This window comes from Vicugna pacos, chromosome 13 (genome assembly GCF_048564905.1).
Source record: "Vicugna pacos chromosome 13, VicPac4, whole genome shotgun sequence".
Lineage (NCBI taxonomy): Eukaryota > Metazoa > Chordata > Mammalia > Artiodactyla > Camelidae > Vicugna > Vicugna pacos.
The window spans coordinates 58,745,956-58,770,369 of NC_132999.1; the positions used below are offsets into that span (position 1 = coordinate 58,745,956).

At 47.0% G+C, this 24,414-nt stretch overlaps 2 protein-coding genes and 1 non-coding gene across 3 annotated transcripts; all 3 read right to left on the reverse strand.

The window, feature by feature from the left end:
• On the reverse strand, positions 1 to 74 carry TRNAA-CGC (transfer RNA alanine (anticodon CGC)). Its single transcript has one exon. It is a non-coding gene; the product is annotated as a tRNA-Ala (tRNA).
• A 4,771-nt stretch (positions 75 to 4,845) lies between these two features.
• On the reverse strand, positions 4,846 to 7,849 carry LOC102534942 (PRAME family member 15). The gene is made up of 3 exons (XM_006197024.4): positions 7,560 to 7,849; positions 6,415 to 6,987; positions 4,846 to 5,419 (listed from the first exon to the last, which is right to left on the reverse strand). Exons 1-3 carry the CDS (start codon positions 7,847 to 7,849, stop codon positions 4,846 to 4,848), a joined length of 1,437 nt encoding a protein of 478 aa, XP_006197086.2.
• Positions 7,850 to 20,684: 12,835 nt separating this feature from the next.
• LOC102534697 (PRAME family member 15-like) lies at positions 20,685 to 23,563 on the reverse strand. The gene is made up of 3 exons (XM_006197023.2): positions 23,274 to 23,563; positions 22,263 to 22,835; positions 20,685 to 21,258 (listed from the first exon to the last, which is right to left on the reverse strand). The coding sequence occupies exons 1-3, from the start codon at positions 23,561 to 23,563 to the stop codon at positions 20,685 to 20,687; spliced, it is 1,437 nt and encodes a 478-aa protein (XP_006197085.1).
• Positions 23,564 to 24,414: the final 851 nt, after the last annotated feature.

Sequence of the window (24,414 nt, forward strand, 5' to 3'; positions counted from 1 at the left end):
AGGAGGTACTGGGGATTGAACCCAAGACCTCGTGCATGCGAAGCACGCGCTCTACCACTTGAGCTATACCTTCCCCCTTGAAGTGTGTTTTTTGTAGGATGGGGCCAACCTGGATGATACTTGGGGTCTGGGATACAGGGGTAGCTCCCCCTGAAGGCCTCTCCATGGCGGGACCCAAGAGACTCAGTTTCATCCCTTAGTTCCAACCTAGAACCACACAGCCAGACTCACAGGGCCTGAACTGGTCACCTGCACTGCCATTTGTTTATTGGGCTTAGTGCTTGGGACACGCACTGCTTCCTGGAGCACCAGCAATAAAAATCACAGGGGTCTTGGAAAGTAAATGACGTCCCCTGAACTTCTGACAAGAAGCCCAAGTCCCCATCTCTGTAACTGGCACCTCTGGTTCTCACTGTGCACAGTCACTCAGGCCACCTCGGAACTCTCCGCACCCCTGTTCTCAGATACAGTCCTTCAGACCTGGGAAAAGTGAACACGTGGGGGTGGGATGGGATGCTCAACACTGTCTTCAGAGCCGTCTGAGCCCCAAACTCCCATCCCCTCTTCCTGTCCCTCCTCCCTCCAGGAGCCCCTCACACCCGCCCTCTGCCCATGGAATGAACATGCCTACAGGAAGGAGGTGACTCAGAGTCCAGGACCCGGGAAGTTCCTTGATACCCGACCCAGACCCAGACAAGTGTCCTCTTTTGCACAGACACGGGTGCTGGCCTGATGGGAGACCTTGGAGATGCGTTTAGGCCCATTCAGAATCCAACTGCACTGCTGTTCCAACTCCATTTGCACAACCCAGGGAGTAGGTTTATCTCTAGGCTCAGTGGGCACAAAGCCATAACTCCGCCCCTGCAGGCATCAGAACAAGCATCTCACAGGCGCCAAGAAGGAGGAAAGGCAGCACTAGCTCATCCATTTGCACCCACTGCTTTGCTTAATTCTTGCCCCGCTGGTAATTGTGTACCATGCGCCTGAACACTGTCCTCAACCTTTTTAAGGGGAAGACTTTCAGTCACTCTGGGAAGAGGAGCATCGTGTGGACCAGCACAGCCTCCATCCTCAGTTAACACAGTTCACCTGGCTGGGAAAGAGGAAGGAGATACCCCAAAATGAATGCCATTTGCACAAACTAAGTATTTTAAATGTCAAGAAATAAAATGCTAAACAGATGTTCTTCATTAAAAAGAATTATCTCTTTGGTCACTACATTTTAGAATGATACAAACCATTTACAAATCAAACTTTTTCATTAAGGCAAAATTACACTTAGGGGTGAAACCAAAACCTTGAATCAGTTCATCTGAAAAGAAATAATTGAAAATGCTCCCTTTCATCCTGAGCTGCATGCCACCGTTTAGGACCAGCTGACCATGGGTAAGATGAGGGTGTCCTTAGCCAAGATCATTAACTTACCAGGTCTGATATTGTTGGCACGGTGCTCAGTCCTCAGACCTGGGGGAGAACCCAGAAGGTGACTCCAGGGCCAGGAAATTCTGCATCTCTTCTTTGGTACATTTGCAGATCTCTCTAATCACATCTTCTCTCTTTCCAACTACTAACATCCAATCAGAAATTAGATTCTGGCCTGTCCATCAGGTTAATCCTGATTCGATCCTTGTGTGCCTGGAGTGGAACTGATTGAATCAGATATTCGTTCAGGAGAGAGAACCGATGAGAGAGGTCGATGGGGCTCTGTCATCATTGGGGCAGCTCCTGCCAGGAGATACTCTCCTTTGGGCTCTTCCCCAAAGATTTATTCATTGATTCACGCCACAAACATTGATTGAGTTTTTATCAACACCAATAATTAGAGCCATGGTGTGAGACAGGGAAAGGATAATCCATTTGTGATACTGGGCAGGAAGAAACAAAACTTTAGGGCATCATTGTTGAGGGATCTTTGACCATATGAAAATTATCAAAATGTCCCAGAATTAAAAGAGCTTCATGAAGACAGAAGTGTTATTCCCAAAAGAAGCAAAATAAATGGGTCCTTGTATCAACTTGTCAGTTAGAAACTATGTTCGAAACATGAGATCATGAGCCTATTCAAGGAGCAAGGGAGATGCTTTGGGGAATGCAGTTGGTTCTCCAAGCTTAAGTCAAGCCTGCTCTGAAGGGTATCAGGTCAAAATCACAATGAGAAGTAAGGATGGAGGCTGGGGAGTGCAGAGCTGGGCATTCCTGAAGAGTCCCTGTGAATGACCCCCTGTAAAATATAGGGTTTTTTCCTCTTGGGAGGAGGGTGATTTAAAGACTATCCCCTGGATTGTGTTTGGAAACTAAAAGGGAACAGCTAAGAGGAGACAGTGTCGTCTTTGAGGGTTTTCCTCCCAGAAGGTTGGGATCAGCACAACAAACCGGCATGAAAAGACTAAATCTGCTAATGTGAACAGAGGGAGAGGTGACCAGCCCAGAGAAGTGAGCCATTTCCAAGTCTGAGGGCCACTGAGGGGGGTGCTGTGGGCTCTTTGGGAACTTGGAGCCAGAGGGAGAAATAAACGTGGGTTAATCACAAACAACCCTGTCATCGTCGGGGCAGCCGCTACCAGGAGCTGTTCTCGTATAGGTTCCTCCCCATAGAGGACACTTTCTAGATGTCGATTAGTCCAGCCGTTTACCACGGGTCTTAGAAGCCAAATCATAATTCCAGTGGCCCCTTTCCAAGCACATCTTGGTAATTAGTGTTTCCCCAGACTTGGGTAAGTTCGACAGTTTCTGATCAAGGTGACGCCGTCAGGCACAGAAATAAAACTGTGTTTTTTCCCTTCGTATTAAGCACTGTTCACAAATACCACCTTCCACCCCCAGAATTTCCCATGCCTTTCTCCACCCAACCCCGTTCAATATGGTGCCCAGTGAATTCTCATAGACCACTGGCTGCCAAGGCTAGGATTCTTTGCAGGGTGTTCTCCATCTTTGTATCTTTCCAGAGGATTCCTTTCAATGCATTTCCACCATGGGTATAAATTGCTTTTACATAAATTGGGTTAAACTGAATTGCACTCAATAGACTTTTTAACTCCCAGGACATCCATTACCTGCAACAGGGTGAGATGACTAACAGTGATGGGCGTACATCTGTGTTCACTGAACACAAACTGTGTGAGCAGTGGTGTGGGCACTTTTTATCCACTATTTCAGATAAACCTCATGGAAAATCTAGCGGTCACTGTTATTCCCCCTATTTTTAGCCTGGTGGACCCGGTCTCTGCCCACTTCTGTGCAGTGAATAGTTGGCATATTCCCTTAGGTGAGGGGCTCAGAAGGACCCTTGAATTGTCAGACAAAGTAAATGCTGGAAAGGCATGACTGAGAGACTTTGCATGATGTTAATGGAAATGAAGAAACTGCAGAGTCTAGACTGGGGTTATCTCTACAGGATCCCAGCTCCTATGAGCTCTCAAAAGACCATTGTCTTAAAGTGGCAAGTTGTAACTAATTCTTGAAGAAAATCCGAGTGCTGATACGGAAAGGTGCACAGGTGGGTAGACTCCAAGCTGGGAGTCTCTGGGGTGTTTGGGAATTTGGGGGTTACTGGGAAGGGGCTTCCTTGTCTGTTCTGTAATCGGCTGTGGGAGGTGTGTCAAAGGAAGCTAGAGACAGACATAGGTTTAAGTGGTGAAGGCAAATTTTATTCAGGGCTATTGCAGTAGAGGAATAGGTACCCCAGTATGAAACCAGACTCCATTCACAATACAAGGATATTTGGGCATTCACAACCAAGAAGCAAGGGGAGGCTGGTGGCTGGAAAATTACTAAGAGGAGACATCGGGTCTGGGGGCAGTTCTGACTGAGCCAACGTAACAGGATTCCTGCAGAAGGCATCCCAGCGTGATCAGATACCAACAATGGGGAGTGAGGAATTCTGATCAAATATCGGGGAATATCAGGTATCAGTGGTGGGGATTCTTGTAAAGTGGACCAATCAGGGTTCTTGCTAAAACGGGATTTTACAAGGATGTACACAGATGGGCTTAGCAGAAGGTTCAGGAGACTGACTAGAGCTTGTTCAAGCGAACAAGCCAGCTGAGGGGATTGTGTCGAGACACTAGGTGGACTGTGCAAATCCTGACGCAGTCAAGGGCTGGGCCAGCTTGAGAACAGGAGGAAAGCCCCTGAGGCTGAGCAGGGAGGGCTTGGAAAGAAGAGGGGGTCTTTTGGAAGCTTTTCATGATGTGATTAATGCTTTCTCTACTGGTGAGAAAGTTATATAACCAGAAGTGCAAATATTTGTTTCTCTCTTTTACATGTTAAGCGACCTGCCTCTTTGATTTCCTTTTTCAGTCTTCTTTTTTTAAACTTTATTTATGTATTTATTTTACAATATCATATTTTTAAGCTGAATTACAGTTGATGTACAATATTATATAAGATCTGAACTAGTGGTTTCAGATTAGATTGTAGACAACTCAGTGCCTTTTTTTTTTTTTTCCTCATTAGTAACTGGAGGTTTAAACTGAGAAAACAGGCTAATCTATCATGGAGGCAACAGTCAGTTTACAGTTGAGAGTCACTTTATTTCTGACCATTTCTTTACAATCATCCACCGAGGGGTAATTCCAATATGTCCATCTTAAGCCTGTATCCAACTGCAGAAATTTAGGTTCATATTTCTGACTCTACAGGACACATGTCCCCCAAAGTACCATCACTTCTCAGGGTCAACTTTTCCCTCTGCATTCTTGTTCCCCCGCTGGATCACATTTCGTCTCCACATTCACATTAAACGGATGTCTGAAACCATGGGTCTGCTTTCCCTTCATGATATACCTATGTTCTAGATTTCAGATTCCAAGTGCCCAGAGGAAGACTTTTGATAGAGGCAGCCAGCTAGGCAGGGGTATTCCAGTGGTATACAATGGGCTCCATGTCATCACATATGTCATCGCCACAGTAAGGGCAGGGGCTCAGGAAAATACCGATGGTCCTGGAATGTCCCAGATCTCGCAGAACCTTCAAAAACTCCACTCGAAGCTGGGCAAACCTCCCTTCAAGGGGCACTCCCTGAGAGCTGTAACTCTCCCGAGGGGCAGGATAAAGCTCTATGTTTAAACTGGGCAGCCCAGAGGTGTGTCGCAGCAGCTTCTCCAAGACAGCCATGGAGAGGAGGTTTCCGTACAGAATGAAGCATTTAAGCTGCAAGCAGCGGCTCAGGGCGGGCAGGATGGCCTCGAGCTGGGAGTCCGTGATCCCACACTGATTTAAGTCCAGTTCCTGCAGGGTGGCTGCAACTTTCTCCAGCAGAACTTGGAGCAGCTCAGGGCTGAAGTCAGTCAGGGTGACCCCACCTAGATCCAGGCCCTTTAGCTGACTGACATTCGGGCACTGGCATAGGCGGGTCAAGTCCGATTCTGTTAGCAGGCAGTTAGTTATTGAGAGATTGTCCAAGCAGTTTGTCAGGCCCCTGGGGAGAAACTGAGAAATTCGGTCTGGGAAACAAGGGTGGAAGGTGACCTCAAAGTGAGAGACATACATTTTGGCCAAGGCCAAGGTCGTTGAGACCATTTGAGGAAGGTCAATACACAGGATGTCCAGTGTCATTTTAGGCTGAGACTTTTCACCTTCCCTGTGTGACTGGGTCACATTCACAAAATCTTGAGAATTCTGTTTCCTCATCTGTCAAGTGAGTACAACATACTCCACTTGCTATGAGGATGAATGAAGATTACGGTATGCACTAAAACATGCTCAGAGGAGAGTTTAACATTGTATTTTAATCACGTGTGGGCATCATTGAATTTTAATGTTAGGAGAAAACACATAAAATGCTTTCAAGTCAGGCTTCCTCCATCCCATGCTTATGATCCAGATCCCCAAATCTCTGGTCAGGTGAGGCTCCTGAGAGACATGCACAGAGGACCAATCACATCAGCTGGGGTTGCCAGTCTGCAGGGGCTCACCTACATCCCTGCATCATCTAAAAACCATCTACCACCTTTTATTATCCCTTTAGCTTCAGCTCCATTACTATCATCTCCAGAATCATACATTTCTGATATGTTTACCTGGAGCAAAAAAACAATCCATCACAGACAGGGACTTTAAGACAGGCTCATTTTGGTCCCAAATTTGGTGAGCACAGAGCTCTTTAGAAATCCTCATGCATGAGGTGGTTGCCCCTTTTCAGTACTTTACTTATCTGTATTTTTAAGTCACCTGTTCATAGGTATTTCATCCTAAGGAAGAAATCACAAAACCTCCATTGGTAGATCTGAACTCCTCAATCTATACCTTCCAAGCATGGTGTCCCTTTCCACAGCCTCTACCCCAGTTTGTCTTTCTAATTTGATCTGTGTGGTTAGGTGATGCCACACCTCAGGATGGAGCAGCAAAGGAGACAGTGCATTTGAGGGTCTAGTGTTGTGTTCACTGTCACATGGCCAGTGGTGTCGCCCTCACCTGAGCATCTGGTCCAGGCGGCCTTCAAGGAAGGTGGGAGATTCCATATGGAGAACCCGGAGGTGGTGCAGCCCGAGGATCTGAGAGATAAATTGAACAAGTTGCTGCTGCTGCTGCTCCTCGAAGGCAGACACATCGATGTGGGAGAGGAGGAGTCTCTGCACACTAGTCATCTGGCCCAGCAGAGGAGCGAACCTGGCCAGGGTGGACAGATGCCATATGCAATTCACTTGCACCTCCTGGATACAGTCCAGCTGCACTCGACTCAGGACCTTCTTAATATTTTTCATGGGCATTGAAAATATCTGCAGCTTCTTACAGCACAGGTGTATGGAGACTTTCCTCTGCTCCACCCATCTGAAGAGGTAGGTGTGGAATCCATCCAGGGTCCTTTTCTTGAGGCAAAGTTCTATGAACACCTCCAAGGGAGCCAAGGACTGCTCTGTCCTTGAACTGTCCTCAGCCAGTGATGTCATGTGTAAGCTTGAGGATACGTGGTGCCTGGCTCCAGACCACATTCTCCAGAAGCCCTGGCCAGTATTCCTTAAATCCAAGATCCGCAGTTTGCACCTCCTGTCAGGAAACAGCAGATTGGGTGGGATGCGTTAAGAACCACACAAAATATGAAAATGAATATACATATGTTATGCATGACTGGGACATTGTGCTTTGCACCAGAAATGGACACATTGTAACTGACTGTACTTCAATAGAAGAAGAAAAAAAAAAGAACCACACGTAATGAAACCACAGTCTCAGAATTCAGGCAACACTCAGACTTCCCGCCTGTGCTCTTATTTCACATTCCTGACACCACCTGCTGCCTTGCCCTCTTCTTCCCTCCCTTCCTCACCTGCCTCCATCTCACTCTCCCCTTCCGTCTTTCCTGGTTCTCCACTTCTAGTAAACTTAAGCATCACTAGGAGGAGGTGGAGACGTGTTCTTTCAGGTGACCCTGCGCTTAGACGCTCCTTCACTTCCGGAAGGCGTTTCCCAAAGCGAGCTCAGCAGTGGCCAAGGCCTCTGAGTTCTTCATTGGCATCATCAGAGCCTCTGGTCCCTCCCTTGGCCACTCACTTCCCCTCACCCCAGCTGTCTCCTCAGGGACGCGCAGGACCATATCAGGCGACCTAGATCAGACTCACCTGGGGCGAACTTTCTGGGCCAGCAGGACATCGAGCCCATCCAGCACGGCTTGTAATGGCCCCACATGAGGCATCTTTATCAGGCCCCCCAGAGGCAGGCGGACAAAGGGCCAGGCTTGCACCAGGGCCTTCAGGGTCTCAATGCGTCTCCCAAAGAATGCCTCCAGGAACAGAGGCGGGAAGAGCTCGGTGGGCAGGTACTCCAGAGCAGTGACGGCCGAGGCCTCGCTGTCCCTCAGCAGGCTGGTTCCCGCCAGGTCCAGGAGTCGGGGTGGGGTCCAGGCACTCATCCTGACTGTGCTCCTAAAGGAATCCTGTGGATACTGCCAGGGAACAAGGCATCCATTTCAAGCCAGGAATAAGCACACCTTCATCTGTCTCCCCACCCTTCGGAGGAACCTACTCAGGACTAAAGCCACTACTCTGGCAGGTGCGGAAAACCTCCGTTTGCCCCAATTCCGCACTAGGCTCAGTGGGCACATGTCTACGTCTCTTTGTCTACTGGCGCCAGAAGAAGCATCTCACAAGTGCTGGGGAGGAGGAAAGGCAGCCACCAGCCCATTCATCTAAATTCACTGCTCTGCTTAATTCATGTCCCCCCGGGAAGTAAGTACAATAAGCCTGAAAGCTGACTACAACCTTCTTGGGGCGGAGACTCTCAGACCCTCACTTAGAGCTTTAGAACTATGGGAATAGGAGCATCACGTGGACCAACACAGTATACATCCTTGGTTAACACAGTTAAAGATTAAGAAGTAAGCAAGTAAAGGTGAGGAAGATACCTTAAAAGGAATGCCATTTGCGCACAAACGAAATACTTGAAATATCAAGAAATAAAACTCCAAACAGTTAGATGTTTTTTATTAAAAAGAATATCTGCTTGGTTAAGACATTTAAAAATGGTATAAACCAAAACCACTAATCAAAATGGTTAGGATTAGGGCAAAAATACACTTAGAGGCAAACCCAAAGCCTTAAATCTGTTCATCCGGGGAAAAAAAAAAAGAAAAGAAAAGAAAAGAAAAAGGACCATCTCTCTGCCATCCTAGCTGCATGCCATCATTTAAGACCCACAGGTAAGATGACAGTGTCCTTCACTGAGATAGTTAACTTACCAGCCCTGATGTGGTTGGCGGGGTGTTCAGACCTCAGACCTGGTGGGGAGTTCAGTTAGCGACTCTGGAGCCAGAAGATTCTGCATCTCTTCTGTGGGGCCTGAGTTTTTATAGACCTTTATAATCACATCTTTCTCTTTCCAGCTACTAACTTCCAATCAGAGAACTCGATAACTGATTGGATTCCACACTCTCACATTAATCCTGATTGGATTTCTGTCAATCTCCAGATGAATTCATAGAGTCAGATATCATTCAAGAAAGAGAAAGAATAAGGGAGGTGGAGCCCAGGGCTCATTCACAGATTCACTCACAAGGTTGGATTTAGTTTTACAAACACTGATGCCTATAGCTGTGGGTGTGAGACGGTGAAGGGAGTACCAGTTCATGACATTGGACAGAAAAAGCCAAATGTGAAAGCATCCCTGTGGGGGACCTTTGTCCATATCAAAATGATCAGATTGTCCATGAATTAAAGCAGCTTGATGGAGACAGTGCTGTTGTCCCCAAGGAAACCACAAATCTGTTCCTGTATCAGATTTTCACTTAGGTGTTATATTGGAAATGGAGGAGACTGTGAGCCCATTCAGTGAAAAAAGGAAGTGTTAGGGATGTGGTTGCCTTTTCAGCCTTAAGTCAAGGCTTCTCTGATCCACTTTGAGAGTAACTGAGGGTGGACACTGGGCTCTGCAGGAGAAATAATCTAGGGTGAGCCACAAGTAACCCTGTCATCATTATCAGGGCAGCTGCTACCAGGAGATGTTTTGTTTTCGATTTTTTTTCCCGCTGGGGATACTTCCCAAATGGATAATAGCCTCAGCCCTTTTCCAGGGGTCTTGAGAGCTGAACCATAATCCCACTGGCCCCTTTCCAAGTACATTTTGATAATTACTGCTTCCTCAAACTTAGGTAACTTCGATATAGATTCTGTTCAGGGTGACATCATTTTGTGGAGAAATAAAATTCTGTTTTTCTTTCATATTAAGCATGTTTACAAATACCAACACCTTTCCTGCACTAGACTCAGAGCTCTATTCGGTGTTTAAAGATCTGCCCCATTTGGGGACGACTCCCACCCTGGGCTGCATCACACGAAGATTCTTTTGAAGTTTCAAGACACAAAGAAATGGAGACTCTCCCTCAACCCCCAGAATTTCCCATTCCTCTCTCCCACCACGTTCAGTGTGATGCCCGAATATTTCTATATACCGCTGGGACAAAGGCAAGGATTCTTTGACGGGTGTTCTCATCTTTCCGGGAGATTCCTTTCACCACATTTCTGCCATGGGTATAAATGGCCTTTGCAGAACATTGTGTATAACCAGACTGTACTCAGTAGACATTTTAAGTCCCAGGCCATCCATCTCCTTTAATAATGACGGGCAATAGAGTGAGATTTGTAACAATGATAATCACAAACGTCTCTGTTTATTGAACACAAACTGGCTGAGTAACGGTGTGGGCACTTTTTATCCACTTCTGCAAATAACCATCGCAGGAAATCTAAGCATCACTGACACTTTCCCCATTTTTAGGCTGGTGAGCCAAGGCCTCTTCTGGCTTGAGGAGTCTACCCGCCTCCATGCAGTGAATAATCGGTGGGTTCCCTCAAGTGAGGGGATCTGAAGGACCCACCGAGTTGTCAGACAGCCTGACTGATGGCTGGAAAGGGCTGACTGACAGACCTCACGTGATGTCGGTGGAAATGGGGAAATGGCAGAGTTTAAGCTGGGGGTGTTTCTACAGGATCCCAGCTTCTATGAGATTCAAAAAAATCATTGTTTTGAAGTGGCGAGTTGTTGCAGGGAGGATATAGCTCAGTCATAGAGCTCATGCTTAGCATGCACGAGGTCCTAGGTTCAATCCGCAGGACCTCCATCAAACAAACAAACAAACAAACAAACCTAATTATCTCCACTTCCAATAAACAAACAAACAAATAAATAAGTGGCAAGTTGTAACTAATTCTCTGAAGAAAACTCAAGAGCTGATACGGAAAGCTACAAGGGTAGGCGGAGCCCAAGGTGGGTCACTGTCAGACACTTGGGAAGTTTCCCCGCCGATTGTTATTTCAACTTCCCCTTGGGTGTTCCTGAAGAGGAGGGGAACTCCCTCTCACAATCCTCAAAGCACCCCTACTCCTTAATTTTGCCAGGTTCTAATCTCTTTTAAAATGTTCAGATCTCTTCCAATAAAAGCAGGTGCTGTCATTTCAAGCCTGGCTGGCATTTGGGCAGGTTGGGTTTGAGGGCTGCCAAACCGATTTGGGGGCAGTTCTTCCCCTCTCTCCTTTCTGTAAGGTTTTGGAAAGTTCATCAGCCATTGTCGCGGGGGCATTAATATGCTTCGTAGCTCAAATTCCTGTCTTTTAACTAGTCATGGCAATTCTTCATCTAATCCTTCTAGAATAATGGATTTTAGTACTGGATCGTTCTGATGGTTCGGGAAGTTCTCTGGATCAAGGCCAGAGTGTTGTTCATCATTTCAAATAATCAAAAATTGTCTCTCCTGTTTGCATTGATGGACCTTTCCTGTGGGAAGATTTAGGGGTGGCCTAACATAAGGTGTGGGCTTTCCCTCCATTTCTGCTGACCTGTAGGCTCGTGTTTATGGAAATCCTTTGTAGGTGTCTTTCAATTTATGTCTTAGAGCCATTCTTTTGCAGAATGACCTGGTACAAGTCTGAATGTCCAGGCTTCTAAGTTCTTACTATAAGATCAAATTCTTTAGCCAAATCTAAAGAAACTTGTAAAGGACTTGGAAAATCCTTAGGTAAATTCCTAAGTTATGTCCTCATTCAAGGGGTGTAGATAATGGCAGGTTCCCCTCTGCTTGTGGCCTTAAAAGGAGCTGCTATTACCTTGGCGGTTCTTTCATTTTCTACCTTGAACTCGATCATTTTCTCTCTTAGTGCTGGAGGAAGTTGAGCAGGAAGATCAGAGCAGGGGAGCTCAGAGGGGACAAGAAATAAAGAAGCTGGAGAAGGAGGGGAGGAGAAGGGTGGGAGGAGAAGCAGTGGATCTGAGGCTTTTTCTAATTCAGCCACCATTTTTAATAATTTTCAGTCTGTTTCTTTTTTTTTTCAGTTTTCAGCTGTATTAGGTAGAATTGTTACAATTTGACTGCACTTATACAATATACTGCATGTAAATAAATATATACAATATACTGCACATGTTTTAAAATTTTACATATATGTACTGTTCATTGTTTCTAAGAACAGTTTAGAGCTTTAGCTTTTTAAACTCACATAGTTATCAAAGGAGTAAAGCCAACCACAAAATAAGAATCAACAGAATTCAGTAATCCAATCATAAAAGACAGTCAGATGTGCTTACACATATTCAAGAAATTAATCATCTAAGTTATAAATAATAAATAGCTCATTTGTGTCTCTCTTTTTTGGTAGATTCCACATGTAAGTGATATCATACGACATTTTTCATTCTCTTTCTGGCTTACTTCACTTGGAATGACAATCTCCAGGTCCATCCATGTTGCTGCAAATGGCATTATTTTATTCCTCTTTTATGGCTGAGTAGTATTTCATTGTATATCTATATCACATCTTTATCCAGCCATCTGTTGATGGACATTCAGGTTGTTTCCATGTCTTGGCTATTGTAAATAGTGCTGCTATGAACATTAGTTTCTTGCAATAGAGCCATTTTATTTATTTCCTCACTTTGAAGCATTCAGGTACTGATTAAAATAGGCCTCCCAACCTGGTTGTTGGATTTTATGGTAGGCTTTTTCTAATTGAGCTTGCAAGTAGATTAATTCAGGTAAATCAAAGGGGTTCCATTTTGGCCATCTCAGGGAAAACGTATCTTTGGTTAGATTTTTCCCATTTAGTTAAATACTCGCAAGTGTCCATTCCATAGGTATTATATCTAAATTCAGGGGGGTTCCCACAGGTGGCTCTCCCTCTGGAGCTGTTGGGGTTTCCAGGCACAGTTTCCCATTACTAGCCTGGTATTCTAATTCAGGTAAAAACATGATCGGAACAACTTTCTAAGACAAGGTGATGGATCAGAGGTGTGTTGCTTCTGAACCTAACTGACAAGGAGTTACCTTTGGGGCAGTTTAACTCTCTTAACTGTCTCGCTTTCTCCCTCTGACCATCTAAAGCTGCCGTGGGTGCTTGGGACCCTGGACGCTCAGGGTTTTATGCCCCCTGCTGGGAAGAATTTGCTCAGGGATTGTAGTGGGATCCTCTATGGGATCGTTAACATGTCATGAGAATTGATCTCAGACGCTTCTGCTAGGTTCTCAGTTGCCTGAGAACTCATAATTTCATTTTAAAACTTAGTTATGAATCAGGTATTGCAATATAAAGCTCACTGCTCTGTAAATAACAGTTGGAATAAGTTACATTTGAAAAGGCCTTTTCTGCTTTTCCCCTCAGTGTCAGGAATTAGAGATGGTCTAGATGAGAGGGGTGTTTCTGGGAGCCCTGGTAGGGCATTTGCTTCCTAAGACACAGGCAGAGAAAAGGCAGTTCTTGCAGAAGAACTTGCTCCCTCGGGGTCAGAATTCTGAAAAGATTTTTTTTATCAGGCTGGCTTTCTTGAACTTCACTGTGTATGCAATAAAAGAGCCCTATCTTGGCCATTGTCAGTGCAAGATTATCCTGTCATTTCCAATTAAGTCGTTACTTGCTAGTATAAGTTTTGTACGTACATAAGCCTGCCCGGGGGGTTAGCCTGATGTTGGCTTTCTGAGGCGCCTCGTTTCTCTGTTTGAGAGACTCTATTTCCCATTTTAAAGTTAAATTTGTCTGAGATAAAATTTTCGTGATGAAATTGTCTGGAGGGCTTGTGAGCCTGACTCCACCAGGTGTCACCCTAGAGTCTTCTCTTTTTTCTTACGTGTCTGGGTTTCTCGCTCCCGCCACCTAAAACCCCCCTGGGAGCTCAGATCACTGGTTTCCCCTGGTAACTTCCACGGGGCAGTACTGTCTCCTGGTGTCTTTTAGCCAGGTTCCTCCAGTATCTTTCAGTTGGGAGGGGAACCCCCAGTATCTTAGCTGGGAGGTCCCGGTGCCTGTTAAACACAGCCAAATAAAACTCAGAAATATCAAATAACCAGGAGACCTGAGAACCAGGAGAGACTCACCCGAGTTCGCCTAAACTCAGCAGGAGGTGGACAGGCACTGAGTCTCTGCTGGTGCTGGGGCCCCATGCCCTCACTGGTGAAGGAGGAGCATTTTCTGCTCTTGATCCCTAGCGGACACCAAAATAGCAACTGAAAAATAAATGCGCAACACGAGAGTTCTGAGTTAGTTTACTTCGGGAAATCACTGAGGCCGGGAGACAGCCTCTCGGAAAGCTCTGAAGATATGCAGAGGTGAGCGGCACGTCAGCGCAGAAACAATTTTGGTGGCGAGGGGGTGGTGTGTACCATCAAGGACGCCTCTCCGTGGAAGCTGCTGCCGGTCACGAGAAGGTTGGTGCACGTCACAAGGAGCAGACGGATGTCCCAGTTAATGATTCTGAAAGGCTTTTTGCTACTCTTTCCCAAAGCACAGAGCGCCTCGCTCCTGATCTGCACCCTAAAATCCTTTGGGGGGGTGTCAAGGTCAACAACCGCAGTGGCTCGTGACCTCACCCTTGAAGGGACAAATGGCACCAGTCTGATGGGAATCCCTGAAGACCAGCTTTAGGCCCATCCTGAGGCCAGCGGCTCTCTGGTTCCAGCTCCTTTCCCACGATTCTGCAAGCAGGCACAGTCCCTGAGGAGACCGAATTAGGCTAAATTAGACTGACTTCTCTCGGTCACACTCTTCATCTTTGCCCGAGCTTTAGCTCCCGCAGGTTTTTTCTGAATCTCCTGTCCTGCCCTCCCTCCCCTGGCTTCCTCCAGGCCTCACCCGTTGCCCAGCTGTCCGGAGGATCTTGAGTTTCAGGACACACAAGGGCATTGAGAGCTCAGAAATGGCTGCTGTGGAGGGTCGCAGAAGCAAGGTGAGAGGCATGCATGGCTTTGAACGAGGGGAAAGGCAGGAAGAGGAGGTGAGGCTGCTATGGTGAGACCACCCAAGCAAGGGCTTGCCGGGGACCCCTTGAATTTTGTAAGGAGGGCTGTGACCTGATGCGTGTTTTCCAGTCTGTGGGCCTCTAGTGAACCTAATCTGGGGGAGGTAAGGGGGAAGCAGTGATGGCAGCGTCAGACCCTTCTCTGCTCCTGACAGGGGATCCTGGATGCACTTAAGTGGCCACAGAGACAGTTCTGGGGACCCCTGAAGGCAGTATTGGCAGCACTTTTCTCTTAGAATCAAGATGAGGAATGAGGGTAAGACAGGGGCTGAGGAACCTGCTAGAGGTTGGTCGTGACTTCCTAAGAAACGAGAAGAATGGGAAAGAAGCAGGTACCAAAAAAAAAAAAAAAAAAGTATGGAGTGTGTTGGGCATTTAGATTTCAGTTATTTACATCCTTGCGTTTAAAAAAAATCAACTGCAGAGGAACACAAGAAGCCTGTAATTCTGTCCACATAAGCACAATGTGTACTCGTGCAAGAGCTACTTATGATTGCCTCTCGTGGATTCTGTATTTTATACCTGGAGGAGCAGGATTGTGGAATTACAAGGGGCATTCTGCCCTCAGGAGTTTAAAAGTCGGCATCCCCCAGCCACGGCCGGCGTCCGGTCAGAGAAGCAAAGGCATGAGGTTTCTCTTCTGTCTCATCAGGGTCACTCTGGGTTAGCCTAGAGTGCCATTTTGGACTGTTTTCCCAAATCAGAGGGAACCCCAAAACCAAATGTGTCCCCAGACATGTTTGAGGACAATGTGTAAAAAAAAATTAAATTTGTAGTCAGAGTTTTAAAAAGCAGATTATATATGACAATATACTCTCCAAAGTTCCTTGGGGAAAATTTTAAAAGAAAATTCTGGCAACAGTGAACCCACATCCCCAAAGGGCATCACTGGACAGGAACGGAAGGGCAGCTTCCGTGAAGCGGGTCCTGTGCCCTCCGGGTCTCCCTGACCGCACATGGAATTCTTCACTCATCTTTTCACCTGGCCCTGAGCCTTGCGGGGTTCGTGTCTCATTCATGGAGAAACATGTCCCGGCAATTTGACCTGAGGTGGGGGTTTCACCAGGGAGCGAATGGAAAGCGAGTCCCCCTCCTGCAGTAGACAAGGGGTGGGGAGACTTTAGCCTAGGAGCTGGAGAGCTGGGTCACAGAAACTGCACACAGTCGAGCTGCCCCTGCAGCGGCTGTGGACACCCTCATCCAGGAAAACCAAAGCCCCGACTGAAAGCCGGATTCAGCAGTCACCTCTGTAACTACAGTTCCAGCCACGTTTCCCTGGAGAGCGCACAGAAATTTTATTTCTCAGATGGAGAACCTGAGGCCCAGGACACAACGTGAGGTGCCAGCAAGGTCAAGTCTGGTTGGAATTGGGACCTGGGAGTGAGTCCCACAAGGTTTGCAGGGCAACGTGACTTTGCCTTCAAATTCATGTTCATGAATTCTCTGAGCATTGGTACAGCCAAGTTCACCACCAGCCCCCACATGTTCTCCAAGAACAAACAGAAAATCGCTGGGGTCGGTGAAATCTGGTTTTGCATTATTTTCACATCTGCTCCCAGGATGATTTCCAATCAGAGACACCTTGAACCTGAAGCCATAACCACCTGCAAATTGGTGATCAATTGGCCATCGAGGGCAGGCTTGTCCCTTCTAATGGGCCAGGCTCCAAGAGGGGCAGGCAGGCCTGGCTCCTAAGGTGCCCGGTTTCACAGTCCGAGCATCCTGCCTCGGCGCTGGGGACAGCTGGCAGGGGATGGGACCCTGCCTCACCGCTGGGCCGTCCGCTGTGGCGTTGGCTCTTTTCCTGTATACGCCTGTAGTTGTTATGGAGGTTTGTACCACACCAGTCTCTGGGCTCAATGGTTTTATTCGAGTTAGAGACCATCACGCTACCCACTCAGGAAAAAGAGAGATTCAGAGAGGGACAATAACTTCTTCAAGGTCACGGTTTCAGGTGAATTCCGAGGCGCATCTGTTTGTCAGGGCTCTTGAAAACTGCACTGTGCTGTCCCTGCACCGGGCAATGCACTGCTCACTTGAAGACTCTTAATAAAATTCTGGCATCATACGTGAGAATCTTTGGTGGGGACAAGAAGTTTTGCACTGCATGGTTGGTAATGGTATAAACAATTAGGCTAAACTAAATTTACATAAACAGACAAAGGGTTAAACTGTGGACCGTTCATCTTAAGGAATACGATATCCCAGCTCATAGGAATGAAGGCTTACCCTTGAGACCTAACCTTAAGTTTAAAAAAAGCAAGATGATCAAAACTACAATAAGATGCTTTTTCTACACGGGAAGAAGAAACCAGATGTATCTACATGCACATTTAGTTGTATAGAAAGTCAGGTGGAAGTCCAAAAGGTGCACTAAATTGAACCCTCTCGAGAGGGTCCTGGGATGAGGAGAAAGGACAGGAGAGAAGTTTCTTCTGTCTGCATTATTGTGCTACATTGAGAATGTTGTCCTGTGTTACTTGGGCAAAGCCAACAAAAGCGTGAAAAACAAAAGCAGTTTTTTCATATATAATTTACAGGTACATATGTATTGACCACAAATGCTATTTCTTCTATAGCCTACATGTTTATACTATGGGCAGCCAGCTAATACTGACTTTCCCCAAATTTGCATTTTAACGTTAAATAACATTTGACTATAAACAGTGATACAGACTTCCATGGACCATGTAGTTATAATCACTTACTGAAAAGTCAGGCTCCGTATGTGGCTGTGGGACCACAGGGTGCTGGAGACCCAGTCCCTGTCCTTCAGGGGACAGTCTCTGTCTAACAGATGAGATTGCCAAGTTAAAAAAATAACTGTAATATATGCCCTTATCCTACATTCCAGCAATCTCTCTCCTTGGTATCTGGTCAAATGAGTTGAAAGCTTATGCCCTCCACACACACACACAAAAATGCACACAGATGCTTAGAGTGGCTTTATTCATAATTGGCAAAACTTGGAAACAACCAAGATGTCCTTCAGTAAGTGAATTAATAAGTATACTGATAAATTTGAACAAGTGAACTTTTTAAGTTCTTATTTTTTTTTAAATAGAGGTAGTGGGGATTGAACCCAGGACCTCCTGCATGCTAACCACATGCTCTACCACTGAGCTATACCCTCCCTGCAATGGAATGTTATAAAACCATGAGAAGGTAAGGAGGAACCTTCAATATCTATTACTAAGTCAAAGAACCAATCTGAAAAGGCTACATACTGTATGATTCCAACTACATGACATTTTGGAACAGGCAAACTCTAAGACCAGCAAAAAACAATCAATTGTTTCTAGGGGTTGAGGCAGAGGAGGGCTGGCTAGGCAGAGCAAGGAGGATTTTTAGCACAGTGAGATCACTCTGTGTGATATTACAGTGGTGGAAATGCATCACTATACATTTGCCCAGACTCGTAAAATGTAGAACACCAAGGGTGAACCTTAACGTAAACGACATACTTTGGGTGATAATGACGTGTCAGTGTAGGTTCCTCGATTGTAACAAACTCGTACCAGTCCGATGGGGGATGTTGGTAGCTGGGGAGGCTGTGCACATGGTGAGGGCAAGACTTAAGTGGAAACTTTCTGCACCTTGCACTCAATTTCACTTAGAACATAAAACTGCTCCAAAATACACAAAATTTATTTTTAAAAATATAATACAATTCTTCCATCTCTGAAATTTTATTATTCTAAATGTTTTTTTTAAAGAAGAAACAGTTTTTGTTGAATGATCTTTAAGGTCAGTTTTAAAGACTTTTTTCTTTTGAGGCTCCAAACCAAGTTACACATTTTAAAAAATATTCACATGCTTCCTTTAAAAACACTAAATTTCCTTTACAATTTTGAAAGACAGTTTGTACCTTTAATATTTATAGAAATCACAGGGCAAATATTTATACTCAACTAGCATTTACCTTACGGCACTTTTTTTAGAATGCCAAACAATACAGACTCATCAGTGGCCTCATGTAAGTGCTGAGTCCTTCCTTATTTCCTTAATGTTGTAGGAGGAGGGTGAGCTTGAGGAATGGAGACTCCTTGGGGCAGGGGTGGTGAGTCTGCTAGGAGGGAAAGTAAGGAAAAGTCTCATTTATCGAGCTGCTCGTGTATGCCAGGTCCAGGGTCAACACATCAGGGTGCTTCATCTCATTGCTCCTACAAGGACCCATAAGCTATGTGCATCGTTACTGTCATTTTCCAGGGAACCTGTGCCTCTTGCCTAAGGTCCCCACCACCCCAACATCCACGCCATCCCCAGAGCCAACAACACCAGCAGGCGTCATAAGCCCTTGGTTTATGGTCCCCGTGATGGTTAATTGTATATGACATTAATTCTGGGTGTTTCTGAGATGGTGTTTCTGGAAGAGGTTGGCATTGAAATCTGTAGGAGGTGAAGTGACCTGCCCTCACCAGTGTGGATGGGCACCATCCTGTCCTTGGCAGCCTGAATGGAACCAGATGGCATGTCCGCTTCCCCCTGCCCCCCTTCTTGCTTATGAACGTTGCAGTTTCTGGCTCTTGACACTTGGGACTCTGAGACTTACAACCGTGGTCCCCTGGTTCTCAGACCTGGGGTTCCATCACCAGCTCCCCTGGTTTTCTGCCTTTAGCCTCAGTCTGGGTTATAAAACTGGCTTTGCTGGTTCTCTAGCTTTCAGAGCGTAGACTGTTGCACTGCTCGGCCTCTCTAACCCTGCAAGCCTGTTGCCATAACAAATCCCACCTAATAAATATAGAGAGAGATGACTCATGAACAGCATGGCTTTGAACTGCTCAGGTCCACTGACATGGGGGTATTTATCAGTATGTTAGTACAGCAAAGCCCCCTCTGCAGTTGTTGATTCTGGGGATGTGGAACTGAGGGCCGAGAGGGTCGGGTAGGAGTCATAAGATGTGTGTAACAAGTATTTTGTGACACATCCTGATATGTGGATGATAAAACATGCTACACTAGTCTTCCCTGATAGGGAGAGACAGCGGGCGGGGGGAGGGGGGGAATGTTAGTCTCTCAATGACATGACCTACCCCCCACCAAAGGATATAATTTCTTCATGTGGCTTAGAAATAATGAAATCATGTTATACCTGTACATTTCAGTATTTCCTAAAAGGAACTTGGTGGTTTTACTCTTTACTGGTGACAAGTGGTTTAATTCAAGAACCACTGCCCTCCCATGGCAGGTGTGGGTTGGTGAGGACATGAGGCTCTGGCTCATCTGCGGTGTGGACGAACCCTTTCAGAAGTGGGTCCATTACTTATGTAGTGAAGACCTTTCCCAGTGCACAGAATGGCCCGGAATTGAGAATTAGGCACCCACATGGAGAAAGATGAGGAGTTCTCATGTCCGTGTCATGATCTGAGTTGGCAGTGAGTCAGCCCTGCCAAGAGCCCTTCACTCCAGTGGCTCATTGGCCACTGAGTGTGATGCCCTTAGTGTGTGATTAACTAACTGAACAGCCACAGAAATAAATAAGGAGGTAAGAGATGCCCCAGACAGAAGACAGAACTGGTGGGAGTGGCAGGGTTTCAGCTCACAGACAACTCAGTGCCTTTTTTTTTTTTAAATCAGTAGCTGGAGATTCCTGAGATGCAAACTGAGAAAACAGAATAATACACAATGGAGAGCAGGAGTCGGTTTACACCAAGGGTCCCTTTATTTCTGACCATTTCTTTACAACCGTACACATAGGGGTCAGTCCAACACGAGCACCTCAAGCCCATATTCCCTCCAGAAATTTAGATTCGTCGTCCTGACTCTATAGATACATGTCCGCGCAAGTCCCATCAACCCCCTGAGTCAGCATTTCCCCTGCGAGCCTGCACCCCCGCTGGATCGCCTCTCCTTTCCCTATTCACACTGAGCAGATGTCTGAAACCACGGTCTGTGTTCCCTTCATAATGCAACTATGTCCTAGATTTCAGTTTCCACACACCCAGAAGAAAGCTTTTGATGGAGACTACCAACTAGGCGGGGGTACTGCAGCAGTACATGATGGGCTCCATGTGGTCACATACGTCATCCCCGCAGTAAGGACAGAAGCTGAGGCTAAGCCAGATGGTCCTGGGACGTCCCAGGTCTCTCAGGATCTCCATGAGCTCAGCCTGCAGCTGGGCAATTCTCCCTCGAAGTGGAACTCCTTGAGGGCTGTAACTCTCCCGAGGGGCGGGGTAAAACTCAGCACATAGACTGGGCAGCCCGTCTGTGTGTCGCAGCAGCTTCTCAGTGACGGCCATGGAGAGGAGGTTCCCACCCAGGCTCAAGGTCCTGAGCTGGGAGCAGCGGCTCAGGGCGGGCAGGATGGCCTCCAGATGTGAGTCCATGATCCCACACAGGTTTAAGTCCAGTTCCTGCAGGGTGGCCGCAACTTTCTCCAGCAGAACTTGGAGCAGCTCAGGCCTGAAGTTGGTCAGGGTGACACCACTCAGATCCAAGCCCTTTAGCTGACTGATGTTCGGGCACTGGCACAGGTGGGTGAAGTCCGATTCCGATAGCTGGCAGTTAGTTATTGAGAAGTTGTCCAAGGGGGTCTTTAGGAACCTGAAAAGAAACCAAGCAATTAGTCTTTGGAAAACCAGATGCCAGGTGAGAGACAAATGATTTGGCCAAGGACCAGGTCGTTCTGACCATCTGATGAAGGTCAGTACACAGGATGCCCAGTCTCACTTCAGGCTGAATCCTTTCACCTTTACTATGTGACTGAGTCAAGTACGTAGAATGTTGAAAGCTCTCTTTTCCTCGTCTGTCAAGCGAACTAAACCTTACTTCCTTGTGGGGATGAAGATAATATGCTCAGAGGAGATCCTGACACACTGTTCAATCCAGTGTTGTTATAACTGAATTTTAATATGGGAAATGAGATTCTAAAAAATGCTTTCAGCTAAGGCTTCCTTCAGCACTTGCTTAGGCTCCTGAAGCTCATGTCTCTGGGCCAGGTGAGGCTTGTTGGAGACATGCAGGAAGGACCAACCTAGGCAAGCTCTCTCAGCATCCACTAGGGTTGCCAGTCTGCCAGGGCTGACTTACATCCCTGCATCATCTGCAAACCATCTACCACTTTTTAGTATTCCTTTGGCTCCAGCTCCCTAACCATCCTGTCCAGAATGATGTATTTTCCATACATTAACTACCTTATCTGGAACACAAAGTAAACTTTTACAGACAGGGAACTTGAGACAGGCTCATTGTGGTCATGACCTGGTGAGCACAGAACATCTCTTTAGAAATACTCTGGTCTCATGTGGTTTCCCCTCTTCAATATCCTCTTCATTTATCTTTTTTTATTTTTAAGTCATTTGAACACAGACATCTCTTCCTAAGGAAGAAATCACAAACCCTCCATTACTAGATCAGAACACCCCAGTCTACAATCTGAACCTTCCTAGCCTGGTGTCCCTTTCCAGAGCCGCTGGACCAGTTTGGCTTCCTGCCTTGATTTGTCTGGTTATGTGGCACTACGCTTTGGGACAGAGCAGCAAAGGAGACGATGCACGTGACAGTCTACTGTTGTGCTCCCTGTCACACGGCCAGTGGTCCCCTCTCACCTGAGCACCTGGTCCAGGTGGCCTTCAAGGAAAGAGGGAGATTCTATATGGAGGTTCCGGAGGTGGTGCAGCCTGAGGAACTGAGAGGTAAATTGGGCAAGATGCTGCTGGTCCTGCTCCTCAAAGGCAGACACGTTGATGTGGGAGAGGAGGAGTTTCTGCACACTAGTCATCTGGCCCAGCAGAGGAGCAAACCCGGCCAGGGTGGACAGGCGCCATGTGCAGTCCATGTCCACCTCCTGGATACAGTCCAGCTGCACCCGACTCAGGACCTTCATAATATTTCCCACGGGCATTGAAACAATCTTCAGCTTTTTGCAGCACAGGTGAATCAAACCTTTCCTCTGCTCCACCCACCTGAGGAAGTAGGTGAGGAATCTATTCAGGGTCCTTTTCTTGAGATAAAGATCTATGAACACCTTCAAGGGAGCCAAGGGCTGCTTTGTCCTCAACCTGTCCTCAGCCACTGGTGCCACCCGTGACCTTGAACACACATGAGTGCCTTCTCCAGACCACATGCTCCAGAATCTCTGGCCAGTGTTCCGTAAGTCCAGCACCCGCAGTTTGCACCTCCTGTAGGGAAACAGCAGATTGACTGGGATGCAGTAAGATCCACGCTGAATGAAGCCACAGACTCAGAATTTAGACACGGACGCCCGGAATTCCTACCTGTGCTCTCTCTTCACATTCCTGACATTCGGTGCAGCCTTGCCCTCTTCCTTCTCTGCCTCACTTTCCTCCATCACCCTTCCCCTCCTATCCTTCCTGGTTCTCCACTTTAAGTACCTTTAAGCATCACTGGGAGAAGGTGGCGCATCTTTGTTAAAGTGCCCTGCGCTTAGGCGCTCCTGCACTGCAGGAAGGCATTGCCCAAAGTGAGCTCCGCAGTGGCCAAGACCTCTGAGCTTTTTTGTTGGCATCATCAGAGCCTCTGGTCCCTCCCTTGGCCACTCACTTCCCCTCACCCCAGCTGGCTCCTCAGGGACGCACAGGACCCTACAGGCTACTCACCTGGGGCGAACTTTCTGGGCTAGCAGGACATCGAGCCCATCCAGCACGGCTTGTAATGGCCCCACATGAGGCAACTCTATTAGGCCCCCCAGAGGCAGGCGGACAAAGGGCCAGACTTGCACCAGGGCCTTCAGGGTCTCAATGCGTCTCTCAAAGAAGGCCTCAAGGAACAGAGGCGGGAAGAGCTCGGTGGGCAGGTACTCCAGAGCAGTGACGGCCGAGGCCTCGTTGTCCCTCAGCAGGCTGGTTCCCGCCAGGTCCAGGAGTCGGGATGGAATCCAGGTACTCATCCTGACTCTGCTCCAAAAGGAGTCCTGTAGAAACTTCCAGAGAACAAGACATTCATTTCAGGCCAGGAAAGAGCACACCTTAGTCTGTCTCCCCACCCTTCAGAGGAAGCTGCTCAGGGCCAAAGTCACGGCCCTGGGAATGATGGAGGAGCCTCAGTTTACCCCGATTCCACGCTAGGCTCCGTGGGCACAAAGCTAGAGCTCTTTCCTTCCTGGATGCAGAACAAGCGCCTCACAAGCACTGAGGAGGAAGGAAGGCAACCACTAGCCCGTTCAGTTCCACCCACTGCTGTGCTTCATGTCCCCTGGGAAGTGGGTACCAGTAGCCTGAAAGCCAACTGCAGACTTTTTGGGGGGAAGACTTTCAGACCATCCCTTAGAGCCCCGAAGAGGGGCATCACGTGGACCCACCGAGCCTACATCGTCAGTTACCACAGTTCACCTGGCTGGTAAAGATTAAGGAGATACCCCGGAAATGAATGCCCTTTGTGCACAAACTCAGCATTTTAAATTTCAAGGAATAAAATTCCAAACAGATGTTTTCGGATTAAGACTATCTGCTTGCTTAAGACATTTTACAATGATGTAAGCCAAAGCACAAATCGAAACGCTCGGGGCACAGGCAAAACCACACATAGAGGCAAAACCAAACCTTAAATCTGCTGATCTGAAAAGAAATAATTTTTAAAAACCTCTCTCCGCCATCCCGGGCCCCATTCAAGATGAGCTAACCATGGGTTAAGAAGAGGGCGTCCTATCCGAGCTTGGTAACTTACTTGCTGGGATGTGGCTGGTGGGGTGCTCGGTCCGCAGAGCCGCTGAGAACCCAGCCAGTGAGTCCAGAGCCAGAA

Excerpts from the sequence above, each read along its gene's own strand:
- LOC102534942 (XM_006197024.4), bottom strand. The coding sequence starts at position 7,849 with ATGAGTGCCTGGACCCCACCCCGACTCCTGGACCTGGCGGGAACCAGC. Across the intron at positions 6,988-7,559 it reads GCCCAGAAAGTTCGCCCCAG|GAGGTGCAAACTGCGGATCT; the intron begins GTGAGTCTGATC and ends GTTTCCTGACAG. Across the intron at positions 5,420-6,414 it reads CGCCTGGACCAGATGCTCAG|GGGCCTGACAAACTGCTTGG; the intron begins GTGAGGGCGACA and ends GTTTCTCCCCAG.
- LOC102534697 (XM_006197023.2), bottom strand. The coding sequence starts at position 23,563 with ATGAGTACCTGGATTCCATCCCGACTCCTGGACCTGGCGGGAACCAGC. Across the intron at positions 22,836-23,273 it reads GCCCAGAAAGTTCGCCCCAG|GAGGTGCAAACTGCGGGTGC; the intron begins GTGAGTAGCCTG and ends GTTTCCCTACAG. Across the intron at positions 21,259-22,262 it reads CACCTGGACCAGGTGCTCAG|GTTCCTAAAGACCCCCTTGG; the intron begins GTGAGAGGGGAC and ends GTTTCTTTTCAG.